At 44.2% G+C, this 26,193-nt stretch overlaps 2 protein-coding genes across 6 annotated transcripts in view; one reads left to right on the forward strand and one right to left on the reverse strand.

Annotated features, from left to right (window-relative positions):
* Window positions 1–447, reverse strand: part of RNF13 (ring finger protein 13) — a 48,984-nt gene extending 48,537 nt beyond the window's left edge. Inside the window, exon 1 of the mRNA XM_082224526.1 lies at window positions 290–447. The gene's annotated coding sequence lies outside the window, so the exon portion shown is untranslated. The remainder of the gene's footprint in view (window positions 1–289) is intronic.
* ANKUB1 (ankyrin repeat and ubiquitin domain containing 1) lies at window positions 1–25,568 on the forward strand. 5 transcript variants are annotated; one of them, XM_082224304.1, is made up of 7 exons: window positions 1–119; window positions 6,568–6,746; window positions 9,270–9,413; window positions 11,736–11,952; window positions 17,600–17,753; window positions 18,957–19,886; window positions 24,783–25,568. In XM_082224304.1, exons 2-7 carry the CDS (start codon window positions 6,657–6,659, stop codon window positions 24,880–24,882), a joined length of 1,635 nt encoding a protein of 544 aa, XP_082080430.1. In that variant the 5' UTR covers window positions 1–119; window positions 6,568–6,656; the 3' UTR covers window positions 24,883–25,568. The 5 variants fall into 5 exon arrangements, with proteins under 5 accessions (XP_082080430.1, XP_082080429.1, XP_082080428.1 ...); XM_082224303.1 differs by lacking the exon at window positions 1–119 and adding an exon at window positions 624–947; XM_082224302.1 differs by lacking the exon at window positions 1–119 and having other exon boundaries at window positions 6,155–6,746.
* Window positions 25,569–26,193: the final 625 nt, after the last annotated feature.

The raw sequence follows: 26,193 nt of genomic DNA on the forward strand, positions 1-26,193 counted from the left end.
ACTTGGCTCCTCCCGATTCCTGGGTTGTCAACACGCGCCCGCCCTTCGCCCCATTCAGACGTGCGCGTATGACGCGTTTCTTTTTCCCCCCTCGCGAAAGCGGGCTCTCGGTGGATCAGGTAGGTGAGGGGGGGGGAAGGCGGCAAAGTCCCGCGAAGGGCGAGAGGGTCCGTTGGGCTCTCCGAACGACCCCGCGCAGCAGACGCCGGAGCCGGCAGAGCCCCGAGCCTCCGGCGCCCGCTTCCTCTCAGCCCGGCAGTGGCGGCGGCGACGCCCGCCTCTCGCTTACCCGGAATCCGGAGGCAGAAGCCGGCGAGGGGCGAGCGGGGTTTGCCCAGCGAGGGAAGAGTTTCAGGCGGAATCCATAGTCTAAAGACCCCTCTCTCTCGACCCCTCAGACGAAGCAGCGGCGGAAATCCCGCCCCGGGCGGAGAACGCGCCCACGCATAGGCGGAGAGGGAGAAGCGGGCGGCGGGGATTGGCCGCTCCCGGATGCCCGTCGCAGGGGGGCGGACGGTGTTTTGCGCACGGATGCTCGCACGTGACGGCCGCCGGAGGGGGCGGGGCCCACAGGGAGGAGGGAGGAGGAGGAGGGAGGATGCGGTGGCTGGTCCTTGCAGAAGGCGAAGTGGGGGTGAGGGCGGGTGGCCTAAGGAGCGTAGCTGTCAACTTTTCCCTTTTCTTGCGAGGAAGCCTATTCGGAATAAGGGAATTTCCCTTAAAAAAAATTGACAGCTATTCTCAGGAGCCTGTATTAAAGCAAAATGATGGCATAAATTTACTGAGGTCATTTGTTCTATATACGATATTATGTGCTGGAATGAACCAGTTGCAAGCGACAGCAGAGCCTTTGAGCATGTGCAGAGTGGTTTTGCCCTCATGAAGACAACCATCAGGAAGCCACGCTGGTCCCTCGACAATGCATGGGATGGAAGCCCTTCTTGCAGGTGGGAAAAGGTGGCTTAAGATGCAAAGAAAGAAAGAAAGAAAGAAAGACACACCTTTCGTGACAAAGCAAATAAGTGAGAGGCAATTGTTGAAGATGCTTGAAGTGCCGAATAAGGGATGGGAGTACTGGTAGAGTTTTGTGCCGGGGGAAAAAGCTGAGCGCTAATAATATAAAGGAAAACAAGCCATAAGAGGAAACAGATCTCTGCAAGATGGAAGATACACATATTGTGCAAGGTGGGAAGCAAAAGGAAAGAAGCTCCGTGTGGTTTGGGAGTAGGAAAGAGAGAAAAGATGCTGCAAAATTAAGACTTCTATTATACATCTACATCCACCCCAGTTGGATGTAGATTTGACTGAATAACATTTGATGTCTACTCTGAAGTTACGCAAGAATAGTCTGTGATTCTCATGCTAGCACTTTTCCATATGAAGCCCTTAGAAATGATGTACGAAATGTAGCAGGAGGGGATAAATGACTTTTTCTTCTTTTCTTTCCATGCCTACCAGTCATACAAGAGGCTATTAGGCAAGCTGTTACTAAACTTCCTTAGGTTCTCTCTCACCCTTAGACAGGAGTGATTTCTGGGGATCCAAGGTACAGTACATACTTTGGAGACCAGAGAGCATATAGCTTACCTTAGCTTTCCCCCATCCCAAAATGGCTCCCAAATAGTCTAGGCAAACAAAAGTTTAAAATAACCCTTTGAGGCTGATACAAATGCACCCAAGACCAATTTAATGAAGCTTATTAATAATAAAAGACAGTAAGAAGACAAATGGAAGTGACAAAATGTTGCACCAGGAAAATAATAATATTTTTTTTTAATTCTATTTTGCCTGTAGTAGCTACTTGCAAACCAACCTGGTCTCCTCACATGTAACATAGCAATGTAGATGCTCAAGTTGAAGCGCAAGGGGTTGCTCAGCATTTCACTTGCAGAAAAATACCTCTGGATACAAGCCACTATATCTGCATAATGTGAGGCCCTTTTCAACGCAGCTGTTCCTAATGAAATCAGTTCACACCACGGGAAGGGGAAGACCGGCTTTGCCCCATCTATTGCTTGAATCAAGGAAGGGAGCTTCCTTCCTCTTTCACTGCCAGATATAACTCTGCTCCAGTTACCAGTTGCCGTGTGACTGCAGAACAGTTGAAGTACATTCTGAGTAAAAGATCACATGCCATTGTTATTACCATATCACTCCTTAGTCCTCTGACTTTCCCGTGGTGTGAACTGATTTCATAGAAAAGCAACAGCTCAGTTGAAAAGGGCTTTACATTATGCAGATAGGGTGGCTTGTATCCAGAGGTATTCTTCGGCAAGCAAAGCGTGTTTCTGTCTCCAAAAGTTGAAGCCTCAAAATTTACACTAAGCCCCTTGAGCTACAGCACTCACTAAAAAGTTGATGTTGCGGGAGGGGGAGATCTTCTGGTACATTATGCAAAGTGGTGCGGAGGCAGCAGTAGACAGGTGGATTGGTGAAAATAGGGAAGCCAGCCTTGTGTGAGCAGATGTGTTTTCTGTTTTTGCCAAAGCATTTTCCCCATTCAAGACATTGAGCTTGGTATGACAGCAATTTATAATTCTGTTGGATATATTGGTGCTGCCCATCGACATCTTTAAGTGATTGTTCAGTTTTGGTAAAGAAAGTAGTAGTATGCATAGAAGTTCTCACTTGGTGTTACAGTCGTCAGATGATAAAGCAAACCTGTGCAAACCAGCCTGATGACATTTTAAATGCCATTGGTGATTCAGGGTGTGACTGTGTGGTTAGGGCCCGATTCTTGCACCACCAGGAAACGCAGAAAGAGACTAACAGGTGACAGATGTAGGCTGTTATTGATCCTGACAGTGATAACAAAGTTGTGTGATGGTTATCTGACTACTCCTTGATTGTTACATAGGTTTTCGGCATAGAGGTGTGTCAGTACAACATTTACATTTTCTGATTCGGTTCTTGGAGGCAAAACCTACATTGGGCAGAACTTTAATAGCGAAAGAGTACTATGCTTGAATGTAGAAGATCTGAATTCAGTCCTAGAAAAGGAGAAACGCCGTGGCATATAGTGTGTGTGTGTGTGTGTGTATGGAAAGGCAATATTCTCAGTGGCCCATCTGTTAAAAAAACATAAAAACAAACAAATAGGGCCTCGTAACAAAATGTGTCGTATCTGTGGTGTGTGTGTGTCTGTGTTCAGATGGCATTTTATTCCACCTTCACAATGTTTCCTTACCTGTTCATATTCACATTTCACATGATTTTTCAGACAAATAAAAGCCGCCTCTGGGAATCTACTGGCATCTAGTGAATGTGCATTGCTCATTTCTGTGCTAACTGTTACTAGACAAAAATCCAATGGCAACCCCATTGGCTCAGAAAAATGCTGGAATGTTGCATTGATTAAATTTGGGTCAGAATATCGGCATACAGTTTTTCCTGCCATTTAAAATTTAGCAGAACATGGAGTGATCAAAAAGCCAAATTCCATAACACAACAACTTACTGCAATACAAAAGGAACATTAGACAGCAGGTGGAGGAAGGCTGCTCTCGAAGTTATCAGCTAGCTTACTATTGCAGGAATTGTTAGCCACAAAAATATTTTCAGTTTAAGATACAAAACAGAGGATTTGCTCTGTTGCCTGTTGCAGCAAAACCAACTAAGAGTCCTGGTATACAGACAAGTTGTCAAGCATTTCAATTGGCTCTGATTATATTTTATACATTTAAAATTTAAACATATGCATGCCTCTTGAATTCCATTGTCATTTGGCCATATGACGATGACACTGATTTATTACAGTTACCAGTCACTTTGTACCAAAAAAAGTCTCAAAGTGACTTGACAGGATAACATGCAACAAATAAAAGCAATTTAAAACCAGAAAGAAATTAAAGTAATGAACAATACAAAATACAGTGGTACCTCGGGTTACCGTACATACGCTTCAGGTTACATACGCTTCAGGTTACAGACTCCGCTAACCCAGAAATATTGCTTCAGGTTAAGAACTTTGCTTCAGGATGAGAACAGAAATTGTGCTCTGGTGGCAGCGGGAGGCCCCATTAGCTAAAGTGGTGCTTCAGGTTAAGAACAGTTTCAGGTTAAGTACGGACCTCCGGAATGAATTAAGTACTTAACCCGAGGTACCACTGTACATAAAATGCTGATCTAGAAGGACACTGACAAACTGGAACGTGTCCAGAGGAGGGCAACCAAAATGGTCAAAGGCCTGGAAACGATGCCTTATGAGGAACGGCTAAGGGAGCTGGGCATGTTTAGCCTGGAGAAGAGGAGGTTAAGGGGTGATATGATAGCCATGTTCAAATATATAAAAGGATGTCACATAGAGGAGGGAGAAAGGTTGTTTTCTGCTGCTCCAGAGAAGTGGACACGGAGCAATGGATCCAAACTACAAGAAAGAAGATTCCACCTAAACATTAGGAAGAACTTCCTGACAGTAAGAGCTGTTCGACAGTGGAATTTGCTGCCAAGGAGTGTGGTGGAGTCTCCTCCTTTGGAGGTCTTTAAGCAGAGGCTTGACAACCATATGTCAGGAGTGCTCTAATGGTGTTTCCTGCTTGGCAGGGGGTTGGACTCGATGGCCCTTGTGGTCTATTCCAACTCTATGATTCTATGATTCTATGACATTAATAAGAACATGTCCTTCCTACCCCACAAAAAGACGGGTGCCACCATCGGAGTTAGCCTAATGACCGGAAGCCTGAGTAAGCAAAAAGGTCTTAGAATGGCACCAGGTGCTTCTCCCTGGAGAGAGCATGCCACAGACAGGGTGAAGGGCTCCACTAAAGAAAGCCCATTCTCATGCAGATACCTCTGCGTCTCCTTTGAGTGGCCTTCTGAGGGCACACGGAGAAGAAAACATTTCCCACCTCTATTCTCATAAGTGCATCTGCAAGCATCCAACTAGGGATAACATGTCACACACCAAATGGTGGGCTCTGGTCCATGAAAGCTTCTGCCACAAAAGATTTGTAAGTCTTTATGGTGCCATAAGTGATGTATGGAAGTGAGAGCTGGACCATAAAGAAGGCTGATCGCCGAAGAATTGATGCTTTTGAATTCTGGTGCTGGAGGAGACTCTTGAGAGTCCCATGGACTGCAAGAAGATCAAACCTATCCAGTCTGAAGGAAATCAGCCCTGAGTGTCCACTGGAAGGACAGATTCTGAAGCTAAGGCTCCAATACTTTGGCCACCTCATGAGAAGAGAAGACTCCCTGGAAAAGACCCTGATGTTGGGAAAGATGGAGGGCACAAGGAGAAGGGGACGACAGAGGACAAGTTGGTTGGACAGTGTTCTCGAAGCTACAAACATGAGTCTGACCAAACTGCAAGAAGCAGTGGAAGACAGGAGTGTCTGGCGTCCTCTGGTCCATGGGATCACAAAGAGTCGGAGATGACTAAACAAACAAACATGCATGCCTTTCCCAAGCTTGAAAGCATATGAAATAACACAGGGATATTAAATGGTTCTTTACCCAGTTCTCATGCACTTGCTTTTCAGATACTGTATTTTTCGTTCTATAGGACACACCGGACCATAGGAGGGGGAGAACAGGGAAAAAAACCTCTCCCCCTCTCTGCCCAGCGCCCCTTCAGCGAAGCAGCAGGAGAAACTGAGCCCCTTCCATTTCTCCTCCCGCTTCGCTGAAGGGGCCCTGCACGGAGAGGGAAGACTGTGCAGTGCCTCTCCAGCGAAGCGAAGTCTGGAGAGCAAGAGGGACCGGTGTGCACCGACCCCCTCTCGCTCTCCAGGCTTCAGGCGGCTATCCGCAAGCCTTCGGAGCGCAGCGGGAACTCCTGCTGTGCTCCGAAGGCTTGCGGATAGCCGCCTGAAGCCCCTGGAGCGCAGCGGGAGTTCCCGCTGCACTCCGGGGGCTTCAGGCGGCTTCAGTGAAAGCAACGCAAAGCCTCCGGAGTGCGAGGGGAGCTTTCCCTCTGCGCTTCGGAGGCTTCACGTTGCTATCGCTGAAGCCAAGGAGCCTGCATAGGCTCAATAGGACGCACACACATTTCCCCTTAATTTTTGGAGGGAAACAAGTGTGTCCTATAGAGCGAAAAATACGGTAACTATAGTTTCAAGCTATTAAGCTGTCTGATCCTTGTTGGGGGGGGGGGAGAGTACAGTTGGCTTCTGATCCAAACTGGTGGAGCTTGCTTATAAAGTTGTTATGGTAACATGAGTGCTGAGATTAGATTTATTTACAGAAAGTGCAAAGCTTACCATAAGCAATAAAATAAACACCAGACTCACTTATGTTCTGGCGCTCTGTGGTTTGAGAAGTGCTTGTTAAGTAAATACGACGGGTGTGATTAGCTTGGAACATGCATGCACATGCCTTGATCAATACGTGGTTTGCTGGTTTAATTAAGTTTACGGGTTGGAAAAGGGAACTTTTTTTTTTTGCTGTTCAGTGCAGCCTGGGAAACAAATTCCGCTCATTGTTTCCTGCAGGGTCTACACTGCCTGCTTGAGCCTGGGTTTTCCAGGCTGCCTTTTAGCTTTTGGGAGGCGGGGGCAGGGTGGGATGTGCACATTTTGCTTGGATGTTTACAGCCTGCTTTAAATAGTTTTTTTCTTTTGCCTCCAGTGCGGAGATAAGATTTGCATCTGACATGGAATTTGATGGAGTAGAAAGACGTTGGAGGCGTTTCTAAAAAGCTTCCCCCCCCCCCAAAAATGAGGATTTTCATCGCTTTTGAAGGACTTTGGGAATCCTTCGACATTTCATCAGAGAACACAGTGAAAGATCTAAAACTGATGATAAAGGTAAGGGCTTGGCCAAGTTGCTTCGTTCTCTATTAATTCGATTTTAAGTGCTTGTGAGAATCTGAATCAGATAATATTCATTGCCAAAGTGAAACTTCTAAGGAACGTCTTCCTACGCGCTGGGTTCTTTTAAAAAAAAAGAGAGTTCAAATTTAATGGAATTGTCTTCGTTGTATTTCATTTCAAGAGTCTGGTTTAAATTTATATTATCCGTTTTTATATTAGAGTATAATATTTTACATTTTAATCCATCTGATTAGGGCTGCATATACACCATACATTTAAAGCACATGACTTTAAAATATTGGGAACTGTAGTTTTTAAGGGTGCTGGGAATTTGTTCCTGAGGGGTTAACTACAGTTCCCATAATTCTTTTTGGAAGAAGTTATGTGCTCTAGATGTGCATTAAATATATGGTGTGAATGTGACCTCAGCTTCACTAGGTAGTTTTGAATCTGCATATATTTTCACGAGAGATGGTTAGTATAGTCTCTTTGAGTGATGAAAGCTGAGTAGACAAACTTAAATAACTAAGTGCTTTGCTGTCTTGTAAGGTTCAGCTAAACCCTTCCAGTTGCAGTATGCAAAAGAGAAAGTTTAAATTTGTGTACAAGGATTTATGTATTTTGGCACAACCACCAAACACATTTGAGGGGGGCTTCAGATTCACTCCAGTGCACTGTAAGTCGATATGAAACAACACAAAATAAAAATACAGTTCAATATGAATTATTGAGGCACTTATCCTCAAGCAAGTGTGCATAGGATTGCAACCCAAACACGTTTACGGTCCAATAGTATGAATGTTTACTAGCAAGTATATCCCAGTGAATTCAAAAGGACTCTTGTTCTCCATCAGGGAAATAAAACTGAGATAGAGAGATATATTTTAAAGCCTATTATAACCTCAAGCCACGAAGAACAGCATGAGAGAACCTGGTCGTGGTAAACAGAGCACAGGATCTGGCACTGAGTTGGGATAAGTAGCTTGTGGCCTCCCAGATGTTATCGGGCTACAACTACCATCTCCACTGACTGTTGACCATGCTAGCTGGGGCTGATGGGAGTTGGAGTCCACTGGGGTCGGGAAGGTTGCCGGCTGTCCACCCCACACTAAGTGTCCCCCTACTGCAATGGGACCCCTTACACCAGTGTTTCTCAAACTTGGATCTCCTGCTGGTTTTGGACTACAACTCCCATCATCCCTAGCCAGCAGGACCAGTGGTCAGGGATGATGGGAATTGTAGTTCAATAAAGAGCTGGGGACCCAAGTTTGGAAAACACTGCCTTACAATCTCTAATACTGGACTCAGGCCCTGCCTCCTGTACTGAAGCAACAAGTCATCACCAAATGCTATGTGGGTTAGTCCACATAGCTGCGAATGAGGCAAGGATGGTGAGGGGGTGGGATCCACATAAACAATGAATTCCCATTATAATAGGAACCTGGCATTATACTGAACCACACCAGTGGTCCATTTAGCTCAGCATCATCTACACCAAGGTGGAGAACCTCGGGTCTGGCAACCAACTGTGTTCCTCCAGACCTTTCTGTCTGGCCCTCAGGGCTGTGGCAACCCTTTGTTTGCCTGGATGGAGGATATGCATGTGGATGAATGCATAGAGACTTTTGCAGGGTTGGGATGCAAGTCTGCTGTACAAAGGTCCAAGGCACACCCATGGCTCCACCCAATTCTGCCTCTCGCCCTGCCCACTGCTGCAGTGCGGCCCCCGGAAAGTTGCCTGCCAGGGAAGGTGGCCCTCAGGCTGAAAAAGTTCCCCAGCCCTTTGTCTACACTGACTGTCAGTGAGCCTCTGATTTTTTTAGACAGATGCCAGGAACTGAGCCTGGGAAAGGTACCGTATTTTTCGCTCTATAGGATGCACTTTCCCCCCTCCAAAAATTAAGGGGAAATGTGTGTGCATCCTATGGCGCGAATGCAGGCTCCTTGGCTTCAGCGATAGCAACACGAAGCCTCCGAAGTGCAGAGGGAGCGCTCTGTCCACACTCCGGAGGCTTTGCGTTGCTTTCGCTGAAGCCTGGAGAGCATGAGGGGTCGGTGCGCACCGACCCCTCTCGCTCTCCAGGCTTCAGGGATAGCCACCTGAAGCCTTCGAAGCACAGCGCGAGTTCCTGCTGCGCTCCGGAGGCTTCAGGTTCCTTTCGCTGAAGCCAGGAGAGTCTTGACTCAAGACTCTCCCGGCTTCAGCAGAGAGGGAGAGCTGGGCAGCGCCCCTTCAGCCAAGCGGGAAGAGAAATGGAAGGGGCTCTGTTTCTCCTGCCACTTCGCTGAAGGGGCGCTGAGCAGAGAGGGGGAGAATTTTTTTTTCTTGTTCTTCCCCTCTAAAACAAGGTGCGTCCTATGGTCAGGTGCAAAAAAATACGGTACTTTGCACTTAGCAATAGGCCTTCCCTGTAGCTCCTTCAGTGGTGGGTATTGACTTGAATGCTAACAGGTTATTTGCCCTGGATGTAAGTGTTTACGACTTGCTCTAAAATAATTATTCCCCCCCCCTTTAAGGATTATTTTCACGTTCCTCTCTCAGAAGATAAGCAAGGCAGGCGGTATTTGGAGCTAATTTATGCAGGAGCAGTGTTAAAGGACAGCTGGATACTTGCTGATGTGGGCATATCAGTTTCTTCGACCATCAAATGTGTTGTTAAGGTATAGTACGGTTTTAAAACAAACGAACCTAGGCTGCCTAATTAGCACAGAAAGTCTCCATGCATGCCGATTTCCTCGCTAAATTATAGATCTTGGGCTAGGATCACACAGCAGGAATCAAAAAGCACCTGATCTTCCAATGAGATGCAGTCACCTTCAGAAAATGGCAGGAAAGCGCTAATGCAAGGAGAGTTAAACCTTAGGCTGAGTACACAACAAGGTGTTTGTAGCACAAAAATATGCCTTTTCTATCTGGAATTGTACATGCTTATCCTCAGCGTTTTGCTTTCAATCTGGATTGTGCCATCCACAAGCATGGGTGTGGTTTCTTGATATTCCTTTGAAAATCCTCTCTTTGATTGGGTTATTATCCACACCTAGTCCTCCCTACACATGTCCTAGGTGAAAGGGGAAGGAGGTGGCGATTGTGACCTAGTTAGATGCCCACCGACTATGTCATTGGGCAGCTATGTATACACACCCTGTTGCCAGGGCTGTCGACACTTGTTTTCAAAAGAACACTGTGTGGGCTAATCTATGGTGACCTTTTGGAATGAAACCAGTTTCTCAATGCATGCTTTCCGGGGGCAGGAAAATACGCAACAGATCTTGATTGTGTGGGGTGAGGGGAATACTCAGTCTCCACTGATTCTAGAATAAAATGCCACATGTACACAGACTTTAGCCTCACACTGATTTTTAAGGAACTTTGACTGCACAACACACACACCATACACTTCAGTTCCTGCAAAGAATCATGGTGACTGTAGTTTACTTTTCGCAGAGCTATCATTCCCAGCACTACAGTTCCCAGGATTCTTTGGGGGGGGGAGTCCTGTGATTTGGATGTATGGTATGAGCACAGCCTTTGAAAGATTTCAAGGCTCTCTTTTAGAATGCAAAACCTTGAATATTCCGTATTCCTTAGTATCCCGTATCTTATCACATTCTGTAGTTCTTCAGAAAAATGGAAACTGGGAAAAGAGAGATCTGTACATAATTGATAGAAAGCACAGCTCCTTGCCTGGCTGTCAATGCCTGTGAGATGTGAAAGGATGCTCTGCCTCACACACAGTTCCTCTTTGCCCCTACCTGCTGCATCCAGCAGGATGCTAGTTTTGCCCTAAGGGAGGCAGAGGAGCAGGGTGTTGTTGCTATTATTGCTATTGTTACCTGTCACCCACCCTTCACCAGCAGGTCCCAGAGCTACTTAGAACAATGTAAAAATTGAGAATTAAAAAGCAGTTGAAACATCTTACAGTCACAAGAGTAGGGTAAGTCCCAGAAACACAAATCTCAGGTGCTAATGGGCTGGCTGGCTGCAGTACTAGCTCTGGGCTTGAGGACAGCCAGCTTCTTGGCAAAGTTGGAAGGGGCCCTTAGTGACAGCAGGTGGACTTACCTGGTGGTGGTGGTGGCGGCAGCAGCAGTGCCCTGAATCAGTACCAGGTGACTTGAAATCCGCCATTTAGATTTCCCCCAATGCCCAGAGCTATTCCGCCCGCCCGCCCCCCCCCCCTTTGAAGCTGATATGCAAACAGAGAGAATTTCTGAATTCAGCTTGGCTGTGGTTTGAGAATCCTGAAACAATTTATCCCAGGTCACTTTGTGTTCTCAGTTCGAGAGTTAGTTTGCCAGAATTTTTATTGTTCCTGGCACAGCATTACTAATATCACTGAAGATGAGAACAAAGCATAGAACAATGAGAGCCGCAATTCTCTGCCCAGCTACCTAGGAATGCAATCCTCTGATCTCAGTTGGAGTAAACAGAATTGAACTGAAAAAAGGACTGTGCTCATATTGGGGCATCTACAGAGATGGAGAAACATAGCCAGACATTGTTCTCTTGGCCTGGAAATCCTATATTGGAAACCATTATTTCCATTCAACAGGACCTTTAATTGTGACAAGTGTTCTCCAAGTCCTGTTTTGTTTTCTCTCTGAACACCTCTACTTTGTGAGATAGGGCAGTGGTTATTCCTATTTCACAGATGGGAATGAAGGTTGCAAAAGAAGGACTTGCGCTAAGTTGTAACTAGGCTGATCTGGAATTCAGATCCAGCTCTTTGTATATAGGACAGTGCTAGGTCTTCATATCTTCCTGTATCTCCCCACTGTAGAGATAGTAAATTAAATTGAATTTTAAAACAAAACTGATTGTTGCTATTGTGGGCTATAGCATCATCCACAAGACCACATTCTATGCATTGGGAATGGATGCCTGCATGTCTTATAGTCAGAATTCTACATGGGCTATAAACACAATTTTACAAAGGATATTACCATTGGAATATTGATCTCATTGTTGGGTTTCCTTTCCAGGAAGAAGATAAGCCAGTTTTCTATGTTTACAATGCTGTCACTCGTGAAAAAGTGCCCATCATGGGGAAGATTTATCTCCTGGGGTTAAAGGTTTCCCAGCTCAAAAGCCTGGTAACCCTGAAGTGCGGCTTTCCAAACAGCATTTATTGTCTCAGGACGCCAGAGGGCAGAGAGATGTACGACTGCAATACCTTGAGTGATTATCAGTTAGATATAGGTATTAAGACTGTTTGTGGCTTTTTATCTACTCCCATGTTGATAACATAGCTCTCCAGACTTTTCTAGAAATATCTGAACTTAAGAAATAGGTATCATTTTGGACTGTTTCCTAGAATAAAAATATTTTTTTGTGTATGTTGGACAACACCATATTTTGCAATATTATTGGGCCTTCCCACGAGTGCCTTCTTAACATCTGCAAGTGATATAGAGTATTTGGAAATGTTAAAACGAAGAAAGCTGATAAAAAGCTAGTTAAGTTTAACTTTTTAGAACCATGCAGTCAGATAATTCAGCCTTTGTTCAGAGATATTGCTGCTGCAATTTGCACATTAAAAAACAACAACACTTTGTAGTAAGCAATCTATATCTAAGTAGCCTATGAAACGACCAAGACCTCCCCACTCCAAAAAAAGACTTAAAAGGAAGCATTGTTGATACACTGGTTTGCCTCATAGAAAAGCAAAATAAGTACAGTCATAGAGTAAGGCTGCAAGCCTATGCTTACTTACCAGGCTGTGAAGCCCACTGAACTCGAGGTGTAATTCTGAGCAAAGATATATGTATAGAATTAATAAATAGTAATAATAATAATAATAATAATAATAATAATAATAATAATAATAATAATTTTTATTTATACCCCGCCCTTCCCGGTTCAAAAAACCAGGCTCAGGGCAGCTAACAACAAATTTAAAACACTTACCGTATTTTTTGCTCTATAAGATGCACCAGACCACAAGACGCACCTAGTTTTTGGAGGAGGAAAACAAGAAAAATATATTCTGAATCTCAGAAGCCAGAACAGCAAGAGGGATCGCTGCGCAGTGAAAGCAGCAATCCCTCTTGCTGTTCTGGCTTCTGTGATAGCTGTGCAGCCTGCATTCGCTCCATAAGACGCACACACATTTCCCCTTACTTTTTAGGAGGGACAAAGTGAGTCTTATAGCAAAAAATACAGCAATTAATGCAACAAAAAAAGCATAAAATACAGTATAAAACGTGAATAACAATAAATTCAGAATTCAAAAATCTATTTAGGGGGGAAATCCATCCCATAAACGTTAGCTGGGGGGAAATCCATCCCATAAACGCTAGCTGGCTAAATTAGTCCTATTTGGGCCAGCAAGGAGACATGTGGAGAATTAGCTGTGGGATCCCAGAGTGGGTAATCTTCATAAAAAGGGGAGGGGGAGGGAAGGAAGGGGAATAAAAGATCAGGCTAAGTTCAAATTGAAATCCAGATGGAATAGCTCTGTCTTACAGGCCCTGCGGAAGGAAGTTAAATCCTGCAGGGCCCTGGTCTCCTGGGACAGAGCATTAAACCAGGTCGGAGCCATCACTGAGAAGGCCCTGGCCCTGGTGGAGGATAATCTGACTTCCTTAGGGCCTGGGACCTCTAAACTATGATTATTCATGGACCTTAAGGTCCTCTGCGGGGCATACCAATAGAGGCGTTCCCGTAAAAACGAGGGTGTAAGGCTACAGTCCAGTGCATACCACTCAACTATCCCATTTTAAGCAGTGCATTCCAGATTGATAGAAGCCTTCCTGGCTTCTGATCCCAATCCTGGATGTCCCAGTCCCATGCTCTGGCCGTGCCAGAGTGCAGGACCAAAACATTGGTGTATTTTTTGCTTCCATGCTGTGATGCGAGTCACCAGAGCACGGGGCCAAAAAAACAACAACCCAGAAGCAAAGCCCACCTTTTCCCCTGCACGTCTCTGCTCTTCTCACTTCTTCTGACCTGACACTTCTGGAAGCCAGTTTCCGGAAGTACATCTGCAGTGCTGGCAAAGGAGGAAAAGGTGGCAGGCCAAGGGAGGAGGGCAGGGAGTAGGAGCAGCGTGAGCAAAGGAGAGCAGAGATGGCTTGGGCAGGTAGCGGCAAGATTGGGTTGGTGAGCGAGCGAAGGAGTACAAAGGTGGGACAGGTGGGATGGTGGGGGCAGGGGTGTCCTGCTTTGCCCTCCAATAATTTTGGAATGTATGCCATTGTAAGCTCAGCAGAGAAGCCATTAAACATACAGTGGTACCTCGGGTTAAGTACTTAATTCGTTCCGGAGGTCGTTCTTTTTTTTTTTTTAATTTTTATTGGGTTTTCACATTTTATATAAACAAAGACAAACACAAAAACAAACACAAAAAACAACAAACATGTATAATTTCAGAAAATCTTATTTTCTGACCCTAGTCCCTGACTTCCCCCCACCTCCTCCCTTGCATCCCTAGTCCCAAATTTATGTCAGCAAATTGGCATTTCTTATCCATCTTAATATTAGTCCTTTTATCAAAAAATAAACAAAAATAAATTTTTTCTAAGTTGGACCCCAGTTCCCTTCCATCGATTTCCCATTTTGTCTTGAATAATAATCTTTTTAACTAAACCCCATGGTCTTGAGTGTTGTTAAAATTAGATCCTTCCCTCCCTCCCATCCCCGATTTGCGTCCCTTCCCGAAACATGTCCAAAATAACAGTTCTTAGCCTGGGTTCCTCACGTCCGAGGCTCTCAAATCTCTTTCAGTCCCTCTCCGCCGGTCTTGTTGGTAATCCTTTATGTCAGTCATCGAATCTCGAAAGAGTTCTATCACAATCAATCCATAGTTTCTTCCCATATTTGAAAACAGCTGCTGAAGAATTTCCGCAAGGCATGAATCCAGAAAATAGTCAAAGTCAGAGTCTGTGTGGAGGCCCCAATTATATTTCTTTATTTTAAGTTTCTGGATTTCATAAACTCCCAGGGCCTCCACTTTCTTCTTCTGCTTCTTTCGTAGATTTGTAGTAGATTTAATCCAATAGTCTCCTTGTTTATATTCTGCAGGTGTCAGCTTCTGGTTAGTGATTTCCAGCTTCACTTTTTCTCTTTCTTGTTTTGTCTCTTCCTCTTCTTTAATTATCATTTCAGGTTCAGCTGTGGATTCTTTCTCATTCAGGTCCTCATTACATTCAGCAGAACTGCTTGTTTCAGAAGTCAAGGTCATCAATTGTTTGCTCATAGCTGAGGTCTGCTCCTGTAAGATTCCCACCAAATAAAACATCCTTTCGATTTCCCCCAGTATCTTTCCATCCACAGCCATTGTAATTCCACAGAATTCCCCCTAGAGGGAATCTGGTTACTTAGTGTTCTTTTCTCCAACAATCCTCTGTCTTATTATTGTTTCTTTGTTTCCAACAATTTTAGTTCAATTGTAACTCCTTTTAATCCAAAGGGATCTTAAGTAGCAATTTTTCACTATAAACTGTCTGTTTGACAGCTTTGACAGCTGTCAAACTCTGCTCCTCTTACACAGGCTCCAAAACAGGACGCTCCCGGGCCCGGGAGGGGGGTTGTTTACAGCAAAAGAAGAAACTTCCAACACTCCACTCTCCTGCTCAAAATTAGTTATCCGAATCTTGGAAGTTACTGTCTTTTTAAACTCACCCTTTACAGGGTAGGCTCTCCAGCTTAGTTCTTATATCGTTGCTCTAGATCGTCTGCAAGGGGGGGGTGCGGACTTCCTTTTAGCACACCCCCCGATCGTCTCAAATTCAAAAGGGAAAATTCTTAAAATCCAATTCCAATTTACTCACGGGTTCTTCTTTTCAGTCCAAATTTCAAGGAAGGAAGTCAGCGCTCTCCAATCATGGCTCGCGGCTTCACTCAGCAGAGGTAGCGATCGACTCTCAGCGCCACGCCACCCCCTGTATCCCCTCCGTAGCCTTTAAAAAGGCTCTTCGTGAATCAGGGGGGGCGCTTTAGGCGCCCACCGAGTCTTCAGTCCGCAGGCTTCCGCGCCTGCGGTTTTTAAGGGTCCCCGTGTCGCCAGCACGGCAAAGACCCATCCTCCACTGAGCCGATTCCCTCCAGAGCTCGGAGGGAATCCGCCATTTTCGGATCGCGCCAACCCCGGAAGTCCCCGGAGGTCGTTCTTAACCTGAAACTGTTCTTAACCTGAAGCACCACTTTAGCTAATGGGGCCTCCTGCTGCCACCGTGCCGCCGGAGCACGATTTCTGTTCTCATCCTGAAGCAAAGTTCTTAACCTGAAGCACTATTTCTGGGTTAGCAGAGTCTGTAACCTGAAGCGTATGTAACCCGAGGTACCACTGTATTTACTTCCACAGAAACCTGCACATGAACAGGCCGCAAGATGTACAAGTGTCATGGAATTCAACTCAGTATTGATCCAGAGCACAGCTGTCAACTTTTCCCTTTTCTTGCGAGGAATCCTATTCGGAATAAGGGGATTTCCCTTTAAAAAAGGGAAAAATTGACAGCTATGATCCAGAGTAGATTCCATTGTATAGTTAGTAGAGTAACAACTTGCAGGATTCCCAAAAATAGACCAGAGGCAATTAATATTTCATCCAGCAGAGCTTTACTGCTACTGAAGGCAAATGAGCATAATCATCACAAATCCAATACATTCAGGATTGGCGCTGTTCATAAGAAATCCAGTTGCAGCAGACTTAACTTAAATTTACAAGAACTTATAATAAGTCTAAACCTTCACACTAAGCATACTATATACATAACACTACACTAGACAGAAGAGAGCTAGAAAGAGAAAGTGAAGCCCAGGCTTCTTCTTGCCCTACTTTTACAGTGGTGCCCCGCAAGACGAATGCCTCGCAAGACGGAAAACTCGCTAGACGAAAGAGTTTTCCGTTTTGGAGGTGCTTCGCAAAACAAATTTCCTATGGGCTTGCTTCGCAATGTCTTGCGAGTTCCTGCTGGTTTTTTTTCCTCCCCCCCTTTTTCTAAGCCGCTAAGCCACTTATCAGCTGATCCGATCAGCAGATAAGCCGCTAAAAGCCGCTAATAGCGCTAATCCGCTAATCCGTCAATGGGCTTGCTTCGCAAGACGAAAAAAACCGCTAGATGAAGAGAATCACAGAACGGATTCTTTTTGTCTTGCGAGGCACCACTGTATAGTCAGCATGACCATGACAGAAAGAGATAAGAGAGCCAGTTTAAGCCAGCTGTGCTCAACTTCTCTGAAGGAATAACCTAAACAAGAAACTTCTGCTTGTTTCTTTGACACAGAAAGAAACCTTCCAGAACCCTCATGAACTAAGCAGACTACAGGAAAGATCTCTATACATCAGATCAATACTTTCTGTACTAAGAAATCCAAACTAAAACAAAGAATATACCATACTGACCCGAATATAAGCCTCACTTTTTTTCCAAATTCCGACTCTGAAAAGTTAAAGTGCGGCTTAAGTTCACAATCTTACAAAAATTGGCTTTTACGATATTGCTGCTGAAACAGACATACGGTAAAACGGAATGGGTGTGAGTGCATGCGGGATTTTAAGGGAGTGGCTTATATTTGGGTATTGTCTCTCCCCCCCCCCTTGAATTTTAAAGGTGCGGCTTATATTTGGATACAGCTTATATTCAGGCCAATACGGTATTAGCGTTTCCCAACCTGTTGCTCTCTCAATGTTTGGACTAAAGCTCCCATTGGCTATGCTGGCTGGGGCTGATGGGAGTTGTAGTTCAAAGCATCTGGAGGACTTGCAGGTTGGGGAAAGCAGAACTGTATAGAATTCAGATAGGACACTTCGGTTGTGATGGCATCTAACAACAGTTCCCACCAACAAATGACCTTGTGAAAAGTCTGTTATAATATGTGAGATTTTAAAATTTTCATGAAAAAGCTAAAAGCAGAGCAGAGAACTGGAACTTTCTGTTGGCAGGCACAACACTTCACCTGGATGTTTGGGATGGGTGGAAAGAATTCCTGACTGGATGTCTCTTAGGAAACAAGCCCAAGGTCCAGCGCTATCTTTCAAAGGAAGAACCAGTGCTCAGGTACAATCAATTTAAAATAATAGTTAACTTTATAAATAGATTTTCCATTTGAGACCGAGATGGTCAGTTTCAAAATGCCCCTCCCGTTAAAGAAAAAAAAAAACTTTATTATTTGGCCTAGGTTCTAATCTTGCTTTGACACCTTTATGAAAGGTGCTTTTCAGGCAAATTAGGTGCCTCCCTTCATGGATTGCAAATGGAGGGAGAGAAACAAAAACAAAATGCAAACCCCAAAGTACCGTATTTTTCGCTCTATAAGACGCACCAGACCACAAGATGCACCTAAGTTTTTGGAGGAGGAAAACAAGAAAAAAAATTCTGAATCTCAGAAGCCAGAACAGCAAGAGGGATCGCTGCAGTGAAAGTAGCAATCCCTCTTGCTGTTCTGGCTTCTGTGATAGCTGCGCAGCCTGCATTTGCTCCGTAAGACGCACACACATTTCCCCTTACTTTTTAGGAGGGGAAAAGTGAGTCTTACAGAGCAAAAAATACGGTACTTAGTACTGAGTACTAGTACTCAGCTAGACTGGTAAAGAAAAAATGTTTTATATGCATTGTATATGCGATATAACATTGTGCCACCAGATGGAGAGGTAGAGTCCCATTTTTCTCTGCCCGTTTTCCCTGTTTAAAATCACAATGCTTTAAAGTGAAACACTTCTTTGGTGTGTCTAGATCCAGCCTTAGATGGAGCTTGATCTGCACAGCCCTAGTGAGTAGTTCCTTTTGCAGTCAGAAGCAATCTGCCCGGACGCTGAGGTCCAGCCCTGAGGGCCTTCTGGCAGTTCCCTCACTGCGAGAAGTAAAGCTACAGGAAACCAGGCAGAGGGCCTTCTCTGTAGTGGCACCCGCCCTGTGGAATGCCCTTCGATCAGATGTCAAAGAGATAGACAACTACCTGACATTTAGAAGACATCTGAAGGCTGAAGGTTCAGGGAAGTTTTTAATGTGTGACATTTTAATGTATTTTTAATCTTTGTTGGAAGCCGCCCAGAGTGGCTGGGAAAACCCAGCGAGATGGGTGGGGTACAAATAATAAGTTAATATTATTATTATTTACTTTTATTCAGGGATTTTCAGACTCATGACTTAAAAAAAACTTGTTGCATTATCCTCTCGCTACTGCGTGCCTAACTATGATTTTTGCAAAGGACTTGTTTTACTTTTCACTATTCATTCATGTTCTCTCTCTCTCTCTCTCAGATATCAAAAGAGGGTAGCTCTTTATATGGCAGCCTTTTTGGGGCACCTTCAGCTTTTGGCGTGGCTCCTGAAACAGGGTGTGAAACCCACTGAACCAGTTGGCATACATCCCTATCGAGAATGGTGTCACGAAAACAGCCAGCCAGATGTCACCAGTTGTCCAGTTCATGCAGCTGCTGAAGCAGGCCAGCTCATGGTTCTGAAAGCCTTTGTCAATTACAGTGTCTTATGCCTGGAATGCCAGAACTCTGCACGACAAACTCCCTTGCAGCTATGTATCCAACACCGACACAAGAACTGTGTGCTGTATTTAGTCACCAAGATGTGGTCCGTGGTTTCTTACCCTAATTCCTCCCTTCCCATGAAAATCTACATCAAGTTAAAACTGTGGCTGCTTAAGGCTCAAAATAACATCTGTACGAAGAAGCGGCGCAAGCAGACATCAGTCTTCAGGACTAGGGTTGGGGATATTGTCCTTGTGGATGGTTTCACAGAGCCCAAAATGACTTCCAAAAGTTTTTATTCGGCCACAGTCAAGGGCACAGACCGCAGACGCTATGAACTACCAAACACAAACTCTCAGTTCCAGCACGGGCAGGGTGACTGGTGCTTGACGATTTCAAAGGGGTACCTAGGGACAAATGTCAAATTGCCCCTGGTAGCAAATGCATACAACAGTGCTAATGCGGGCAGACTGACACAGAAAAATAACGCCAGGAGGAAGATTCTGCACATTAGCAGTGAAGAAAATATGGACCAAAATATGTGTTTAGCAAGAGTTCCTCTACCCGCTGTCTCTGTTGTCAAGCCTGTTTCTCGTTACTCCATCTCCAATGCAAAAATTCTGCTCAATTCTTCTGTCAAGTCTTTTTCAGAACACAGTGGAAGATCACCGAGGGAGAATGCAATCTACTGCTTAGCCATAGCCAGGTATGTTTATCTTTGTTCTTACCAAGGGTGGGCAGTGCACCCAGAAACACCCCAGTCTGAAAGACAGCAGCTAATCACACTATTGGTGTTGTATCCTTTTTAATTCTGCCCCCACCCCGCCGTCAAGACTGAATAAAATATAAATAAATAAAAAGTGACATTTTAAAGTACATGGCTTCCCCCCAAAGAATCCTGAGAACTGTACTTTACCCGTTGCAGGGCTATAATTCTCAGCACCTTTAATAAAATGCAATCCCCTTGGGTTCTTTGGGTGAAACATCTTCTTTAAACGTGTGTTAGGTGTGCTTTTGAGGATGTGGGTGGCACTGTGGTCTAAACTACTGAGCCTTGGGCTTGCCGATCAAAAGGTTGGCGGTTCAAATCCCCGCGACGGGGTGAGCTCCCGTTGCTCAATCGCAGTTCAAAAGCATGTCAAAGTGCAAGTAGATAAATAGGTACTGCTCCAGCGGGAAGGTAAACAGCATTTCCATGTGCTGCTCTCGTGTCGGTGTTCCGTTTTGCCAGAAGCGGCTTAGTCATGCTGGCCACATGACCCAGAAAAACTGCAAAGTGGACAAACGCCGGCTCCCTCAGCCTGTAAAGCGAGATGAGCGCCGCAACCCCAGAGGCATTTGCAACTGGACTTAACTGCCAGGGGTCCCTTTACCTTTACCTTTTAGGTGTGCTTTAAAGGCATATGTTTTATGCATTTTCCTGATCTGCCACAAGCTATTTTATCCCATCGATTCACCCAATTCTATGTATCTTTCCAGTAACAAACTGCACTGATCTTCTTTACAGTTTTATTTAACATTTACCTGTATTTCTATGGTGAGCACAGCAGTCGAGGCAACTTAAGAAAATAAAAATTTTCCTGGAAAGAAGTTCCATCTTGCCATTAGTCATAGTAGGATATCGCCCATTGGAAACAATGGGACATACTTCTCGATAGATAATTGTAAGATTGGGGCCTAAATCATAAAACAAAAGCACTAGAAAAAGTGAGATACTATCAACCATAAAGTAGTGAAGTATAAAAACAGCACAGCATCCAGCAGAGAAAACATGCCAGCCTGGACAGTGAATTAAAAACACCTGTCAACATAAAATGTGCTTGATATTAAGAATCGTCTTAAAAGCGGGAAAACAGGGGGCCAGATACAACTGATTTGGCAGGGTGTTCTACAACTAAGGCACCACAACTGAAAAGGCTGGGCTGTCAGGATCTCGTCCAACTCAGATCCTGGGGAAAGCTGTTCAGAGAAAAGAGGCTTGAGGTCTCACAGAGAACCCTGTTCGTCTGAACACCTGGAGGGACCTGCAGTAGGTTAAAAGTAGCCTGAGCAGCCCCATCTCAGGTATGCCTCACTTCTATACCCCTGGCCTTATTTTTTGGAGTATGTACCCTGCACTGAAATCAGTTGATATAATGCAGGACTGAAGTTTTTTTTTAAAAAAACAACAACAACACAATAATTAAATACAGTGGTACCTTGATTCTCAAACGTAATCCGTTCCGGAAGTCCGTTCCAAATCCGAAGTGTTCCAAAACCAAGGCACGCTTTCCCATAGAAAGCAATGCAAAATGGATTAATCAATTCCAGACTTTTAAAAACAACCCCTAAAACAGCAATTTAACATGAATTTTACTCTCTAATGAGACCACTGATCCATAAAGTAAAAGCAATAATCAATGTACTGTACTATAAAATAAATAAGACAGTATTGTAGATGATAAAAATTAAAATTATTTTTTTCCTTACCTGCACTGATGATAGTCATTGTTTGGGTGGGGGGCTTTTATCCATTTCCACAGTCACACAATCAGTCAATCAATCAATCAGTAGCTGAACTGGGTTCCACACAGTCACAGAAACAAATTAATTGAAAAAACCTCAAAAACAAAAGCGCAAAATAAATAGCAAAAGCAAAAGTGCCAAACTTAATCTGTCTCGGAAGTCCGTTTGACTTCCAAAATGGTCAAAAACCAAGGCGCAGCTTCTGATTTGTGCAGGCGCCCCAGAAACAATAGCTGACAACTGCAGTGGATGTTCAGCTTCTGAAAAAGTTTGAAAACCAGAACACTTCCAGGTTTTCGGCGTTTGGGAATCAAGGCGTTTGAGTACCAAGGTACCACTGTAAATGAAGTCTGCAGCTTATTTAACAAATGCCTGACAGCTGGATCTGACAGGGTCTGGGTAGGCTACTTTATTCTGAGAAAAAACATAGAATACATAATCTCCCTCTCTTATATATATATATTTTTAATTGTATATGCAAGAGAGAAGTGCAGATGCAGTAACTGAATCTTCTTTATTAGCTGTAATATTTATTTGAGGGAGACTCCTACAAAAGGGTGTCTTGGATAGACTTGAGAGTGAGACTCTCGCTGATGAATGCATAGTGCCACCATGTGGTGGTAATGATTTAAGCAATAGTAACCCTGGTGTTTCCATCTGAAGAAAAATACCTTTATGCAGCTACAAGCTAAAGGACGGCAGGAAATAACAGGAAACTGCTGAGTAAGCTGACAGTTGCTAAACCCTGCAGGGAGATAAAACAATCAAAGAACTAGGTAATAAGCGTAGACAACATATAAAATGGAAGAGACTGATCTGCATCAAATGATGACCCAAACCATGGTTTTGGGTTAGGCTGATTGGGAACCAACTATCATGTGCTTTGGCTTCTGCATAACATCTGAAGTCTGGGAACGGTGGCTTGTACTAACCAAAGGGAGTTAAAACCAAGCAAGAATCATACTGTGATTTCAGTTCCTGGATTGTTTACTTACTGAGGACATATCTACCTACATTTCCATGATGGACCTTTTAAGAGCCATACCGTTCACCAGTGGATTTTCCAGACCAACCCAAGGATCTTTATTAGCAAGGGGAAGGAGGGCCAGAAGCAGATGATTTGTGACGTTCCTAGGCAGCCAATGGTTAAGAGCAATAGCAGAGCCCTGATGGATCAGACCAAAGGCCCATCTAGTCCAGCATACAACCATATACCTATGAGAAGTCTACAAGCATGACATGAGTGTAATTGCCCTCTTCTGGCTATGGTCACCAATAATTGTTATGCAGAGGTATATTGCTTCTGATACTGGAGGCAATATAGCTATTATGACTAGTAGTCATTTAATGTCCTCCATGAATACCTGGCTTGAGAGCAGTACATGTGAAAAGGATCTAGGAGCCTTGGTTGACCACAAACTTGACATGAGCCAACAGTGTGACGCGGCAGCTAAAAAAGCAATGCAATTCTGGGCTGCATCAATAGGAGTATAGCATCTAGATCAAGGGAAGTAATAGTGCCACTGTATTCTGCTCTGGTCAGACCTCACCTGGAGTACTGTGTCCAGTTCTGGGCACCACAGTTCAAGAAGGACACTGACAAACTGGAACGTGTCCAGAGGAGGGCAACCAAAATGGTCAAAGGCCTGGAAACGATGCCTTATGAGGAACGGCTAAGGGAGCTGGGCATGTTTAGCCTGGAGAAGAGGAGGTTAAGGGGTGATATAATAGCCATGTTCAAATATATAAAAGGATGTCACATAGAGGAGGGAGAAAGGTTGTTTTCTGCTGCTCCAGAGAAGCGGACACGGAGCAATGGATCCAAACTACAAGAAAGAAGATTCCACCTAAACATTAGGAAGAACTTCCTGACAGTAAGAGCTGTTCGTCAGTGGAATTTGCTGCCAAGGAGTGGTGGAGTCTCCTACTTTGGAGGTCTTTAAGCAGAGGCTTGACAACCATATGTCAGGAGTGCTCTGATGGTGTTTCCTGCTTGGCAGGGGGTTGGACTCAATGGCCCTTGTGGTCTCTTCCAACTCTATGATTCTATGATTCTATATGTTTTGCCCTAGTTTATGTGACTGGAGATTTCTGCAGCATAACCTGTGCCCATCTTAGGCGAAAGGTAAAAACTATGATCACTGCTATGGTCTCTCTTTGATGATGCATGAAGCTGAAACAGGCTAATGTTTGCCATGGAAGTTTCCTGAGTCTTCACGTGATAATCAGTCCCTATCTGACCACCGTATTTAGAGTTGTATAGAGTGGGGATCCTGTGGCCCTCCAGATGTTGTTTGCCTGCAGCTTCCACATGCCTGGTCATTGGTCATGCTGGCTGGGGCTGATGGGAGTTGGGAGTTGAGCATCTCATAACACATCATGTAGGAAAACTGTTCCTGAACTGCGCCACCTCAAGCTGCAAGTGGGGAATTAATATGTCTGAATGTTTTCCCTGTTGGAAATGGGGTGGAATCCTGCACACAGGAAACCAACAGCATGGAGGTTGCTCCTAGACACATTCTGTGTTCGGTAAGTTTTGTGGCAATGTAGGCTCCAGTTCCCATCAGCCCTAAGCAGTACAGTCTACAATCAGGGATGATGGGAGCTGTAGTCCAACAACACCAGGAGGGCTGCAGACTAGCCACCTCAGCATTAAGCCTTTGGTTTAATCACTCTGTGTTTGTCTCTTGCAGAAACAAACCCTAAATACATCTGAATGTAAATATTCACATTTATCCCTTTATCACCTTGCCTCTTTTTTCCGCTTTTCCCCTTGGTATCTCTCCCTCTGGATAAATTCCAATTGCATTCCCTTTGGGGCAAGGAATTCTAATTTTGCTTATGTTAATCTGCAAAGCTCTACGTACACCTACAGTACTACATAAATAAAAATAGTACGAGATGGAAATGCATCAACCAACTATAGCATTACTACATATTTATGTTTCCTTGATTTAAAACAGGGTGTTTGGGTTTGTCTGTTTGCTTTTATATATATTTAAAACTAGGTGTGATATGTACTTATTCTCTGCTTTTTCTTTGACAAAGCTTTTTCTTTGAAAAGTAACAGACATCATATCTAAATCTTCTATTGCAGTGCATTTAAAGAGAAACCTTGGCTCGAACAACTTGGCATTGCAAGAACCCTGGCTAAAAAAAGCATATACAAACCTGTGTGCTTACCAACCTCCATTTGAAATGAGCATTTGCTGGAGATGATCCATCTTGAAAAGTTGTGTTCGGAGATCCTGACACATTTGCTGAAAATTTTAAGCTAGATTTCCCACCCCACCAACTACATACAAAGAGGATTACATCATGGAATATTCATAAGACAGATATATTCAAAATGTAATATATAATTTGTGACTGTATATTTTTGGCTCTTAGTGTCAGGCACTGTAAATTGACAGGCCTTGTAAGCAGTCAGCATGCTACTTTACATAAATTTCATCTGAGGGGAGTAGATTGAGAGGGAATCATTTTTGAAGGCTAGTAAGTTGGAACTGACAGATGGACTCCCCCCCCCCCCCCGAGGACTGAAGTCTGTTTTTTAAAAAATAACGAATTGCAGGTTTTTTTTAATGCAGCAAATAAACCTATACAAAGTTGACGAAGACTTGCTTATATAAAAACAAAATTAGTTAAAAACTGAAGTGAAGCCTCAAGAGAGATGGAGCCTTTCGGTAATGAGGACTGTTTTCAGACTATCCAGTACTCAACGTGTACAATAGGTGCTGTCTTTGGAGAATTGGATTGAGGGTTAAATTTGTAGATTAAAATTGAAACCTTCTGTCTCGTGTGGGACAAATACAAAAAGTAAACGGGCTGTGAAACCTTTCTAGCAGAGTAAAAGCACTTGCACATTTTGCAGCTTACTGAATCTTAGAAATTAAGCAGTTATGCCTTTTTATCTCCTTTTTTGTTGTCTCTGACCTTCCCCTCTTAACCACTGTTGTAGAGAATGAACCACACATGTATAGTAAGATAAACAAAAAAAGATCACATTTGGCTACAGAAGGAGCCCAAGCTTGGTGGAAGAATTCTGGTCTCACATGCAAGAGTCCTAGGTTTGAATCCAGGGTACAACCCTAAAGAGAATATTTCTTGGGGGTTGGGCATGTCTCCACACTTAGCCACAGCTGAACCATGAGCAGAAATATGGTTCCTGCATGGAGCTCACCTGGAGGCAGCTGTGGACAGGATTCTTACACTGCAGGGGGTTGAATTAGATGATCCTAGGGGTCCCAACTCTACAATTCTGATTCCATGGGCCAAGCTGCCATTTTGGCCTACTTGTTCCCTTGGCAACCCATGCAACCAAAAGCCCTCCCAATCAGGGAACTTATGATCCCACTTTCAATATCATTTGTACCTGCAAATGTTTCAGGGCTGGCACGTGCCGCTTCATTTTCCAACTGGTGCATATACCACAACTTTCAACAAAATAGCTGCAACTTTCTGTGCCACAAATGTCTGGGGCGGGGTGTCTGCCCCACGTTCGTTGC

This window comes from Podarcis vaucheri (assembly GCF_965113315.1).
Source record: "Podarcis vaucheri genome assembly, chromosome: 5".
NCBI lineage: Eukaryota > Metazoa > Chordata > Lepidosauria > Squamata > Lacertidae > Podarcis > Podarcis vaucheri.

Excerpts from the sequence above, each read along its gene's own strand:
- ANKUB1 (XM_082224304.1), top strand. The coding sequence starts at position 6,657 with ATGAGGATTTTCATCGCTTTTGAAGGACTTTGGGAATCCTTCGACATT. Across the intron at positions 11,953-17,599 it reads TGATTATCAGTTAGATATAG|CTAAAAGCAGAGCAGAGAAC; the intron begins GTATTAAGACTG and ends TTCATGAAAAAG. Across the intron at positions 19,887-24,782 it reads TACTGCTTAGCCATAGCCAG|TGCATTTAAAGAGAAACCTT; the intron begins GTATGTTTATCT and ends CTTCTATTGCAG.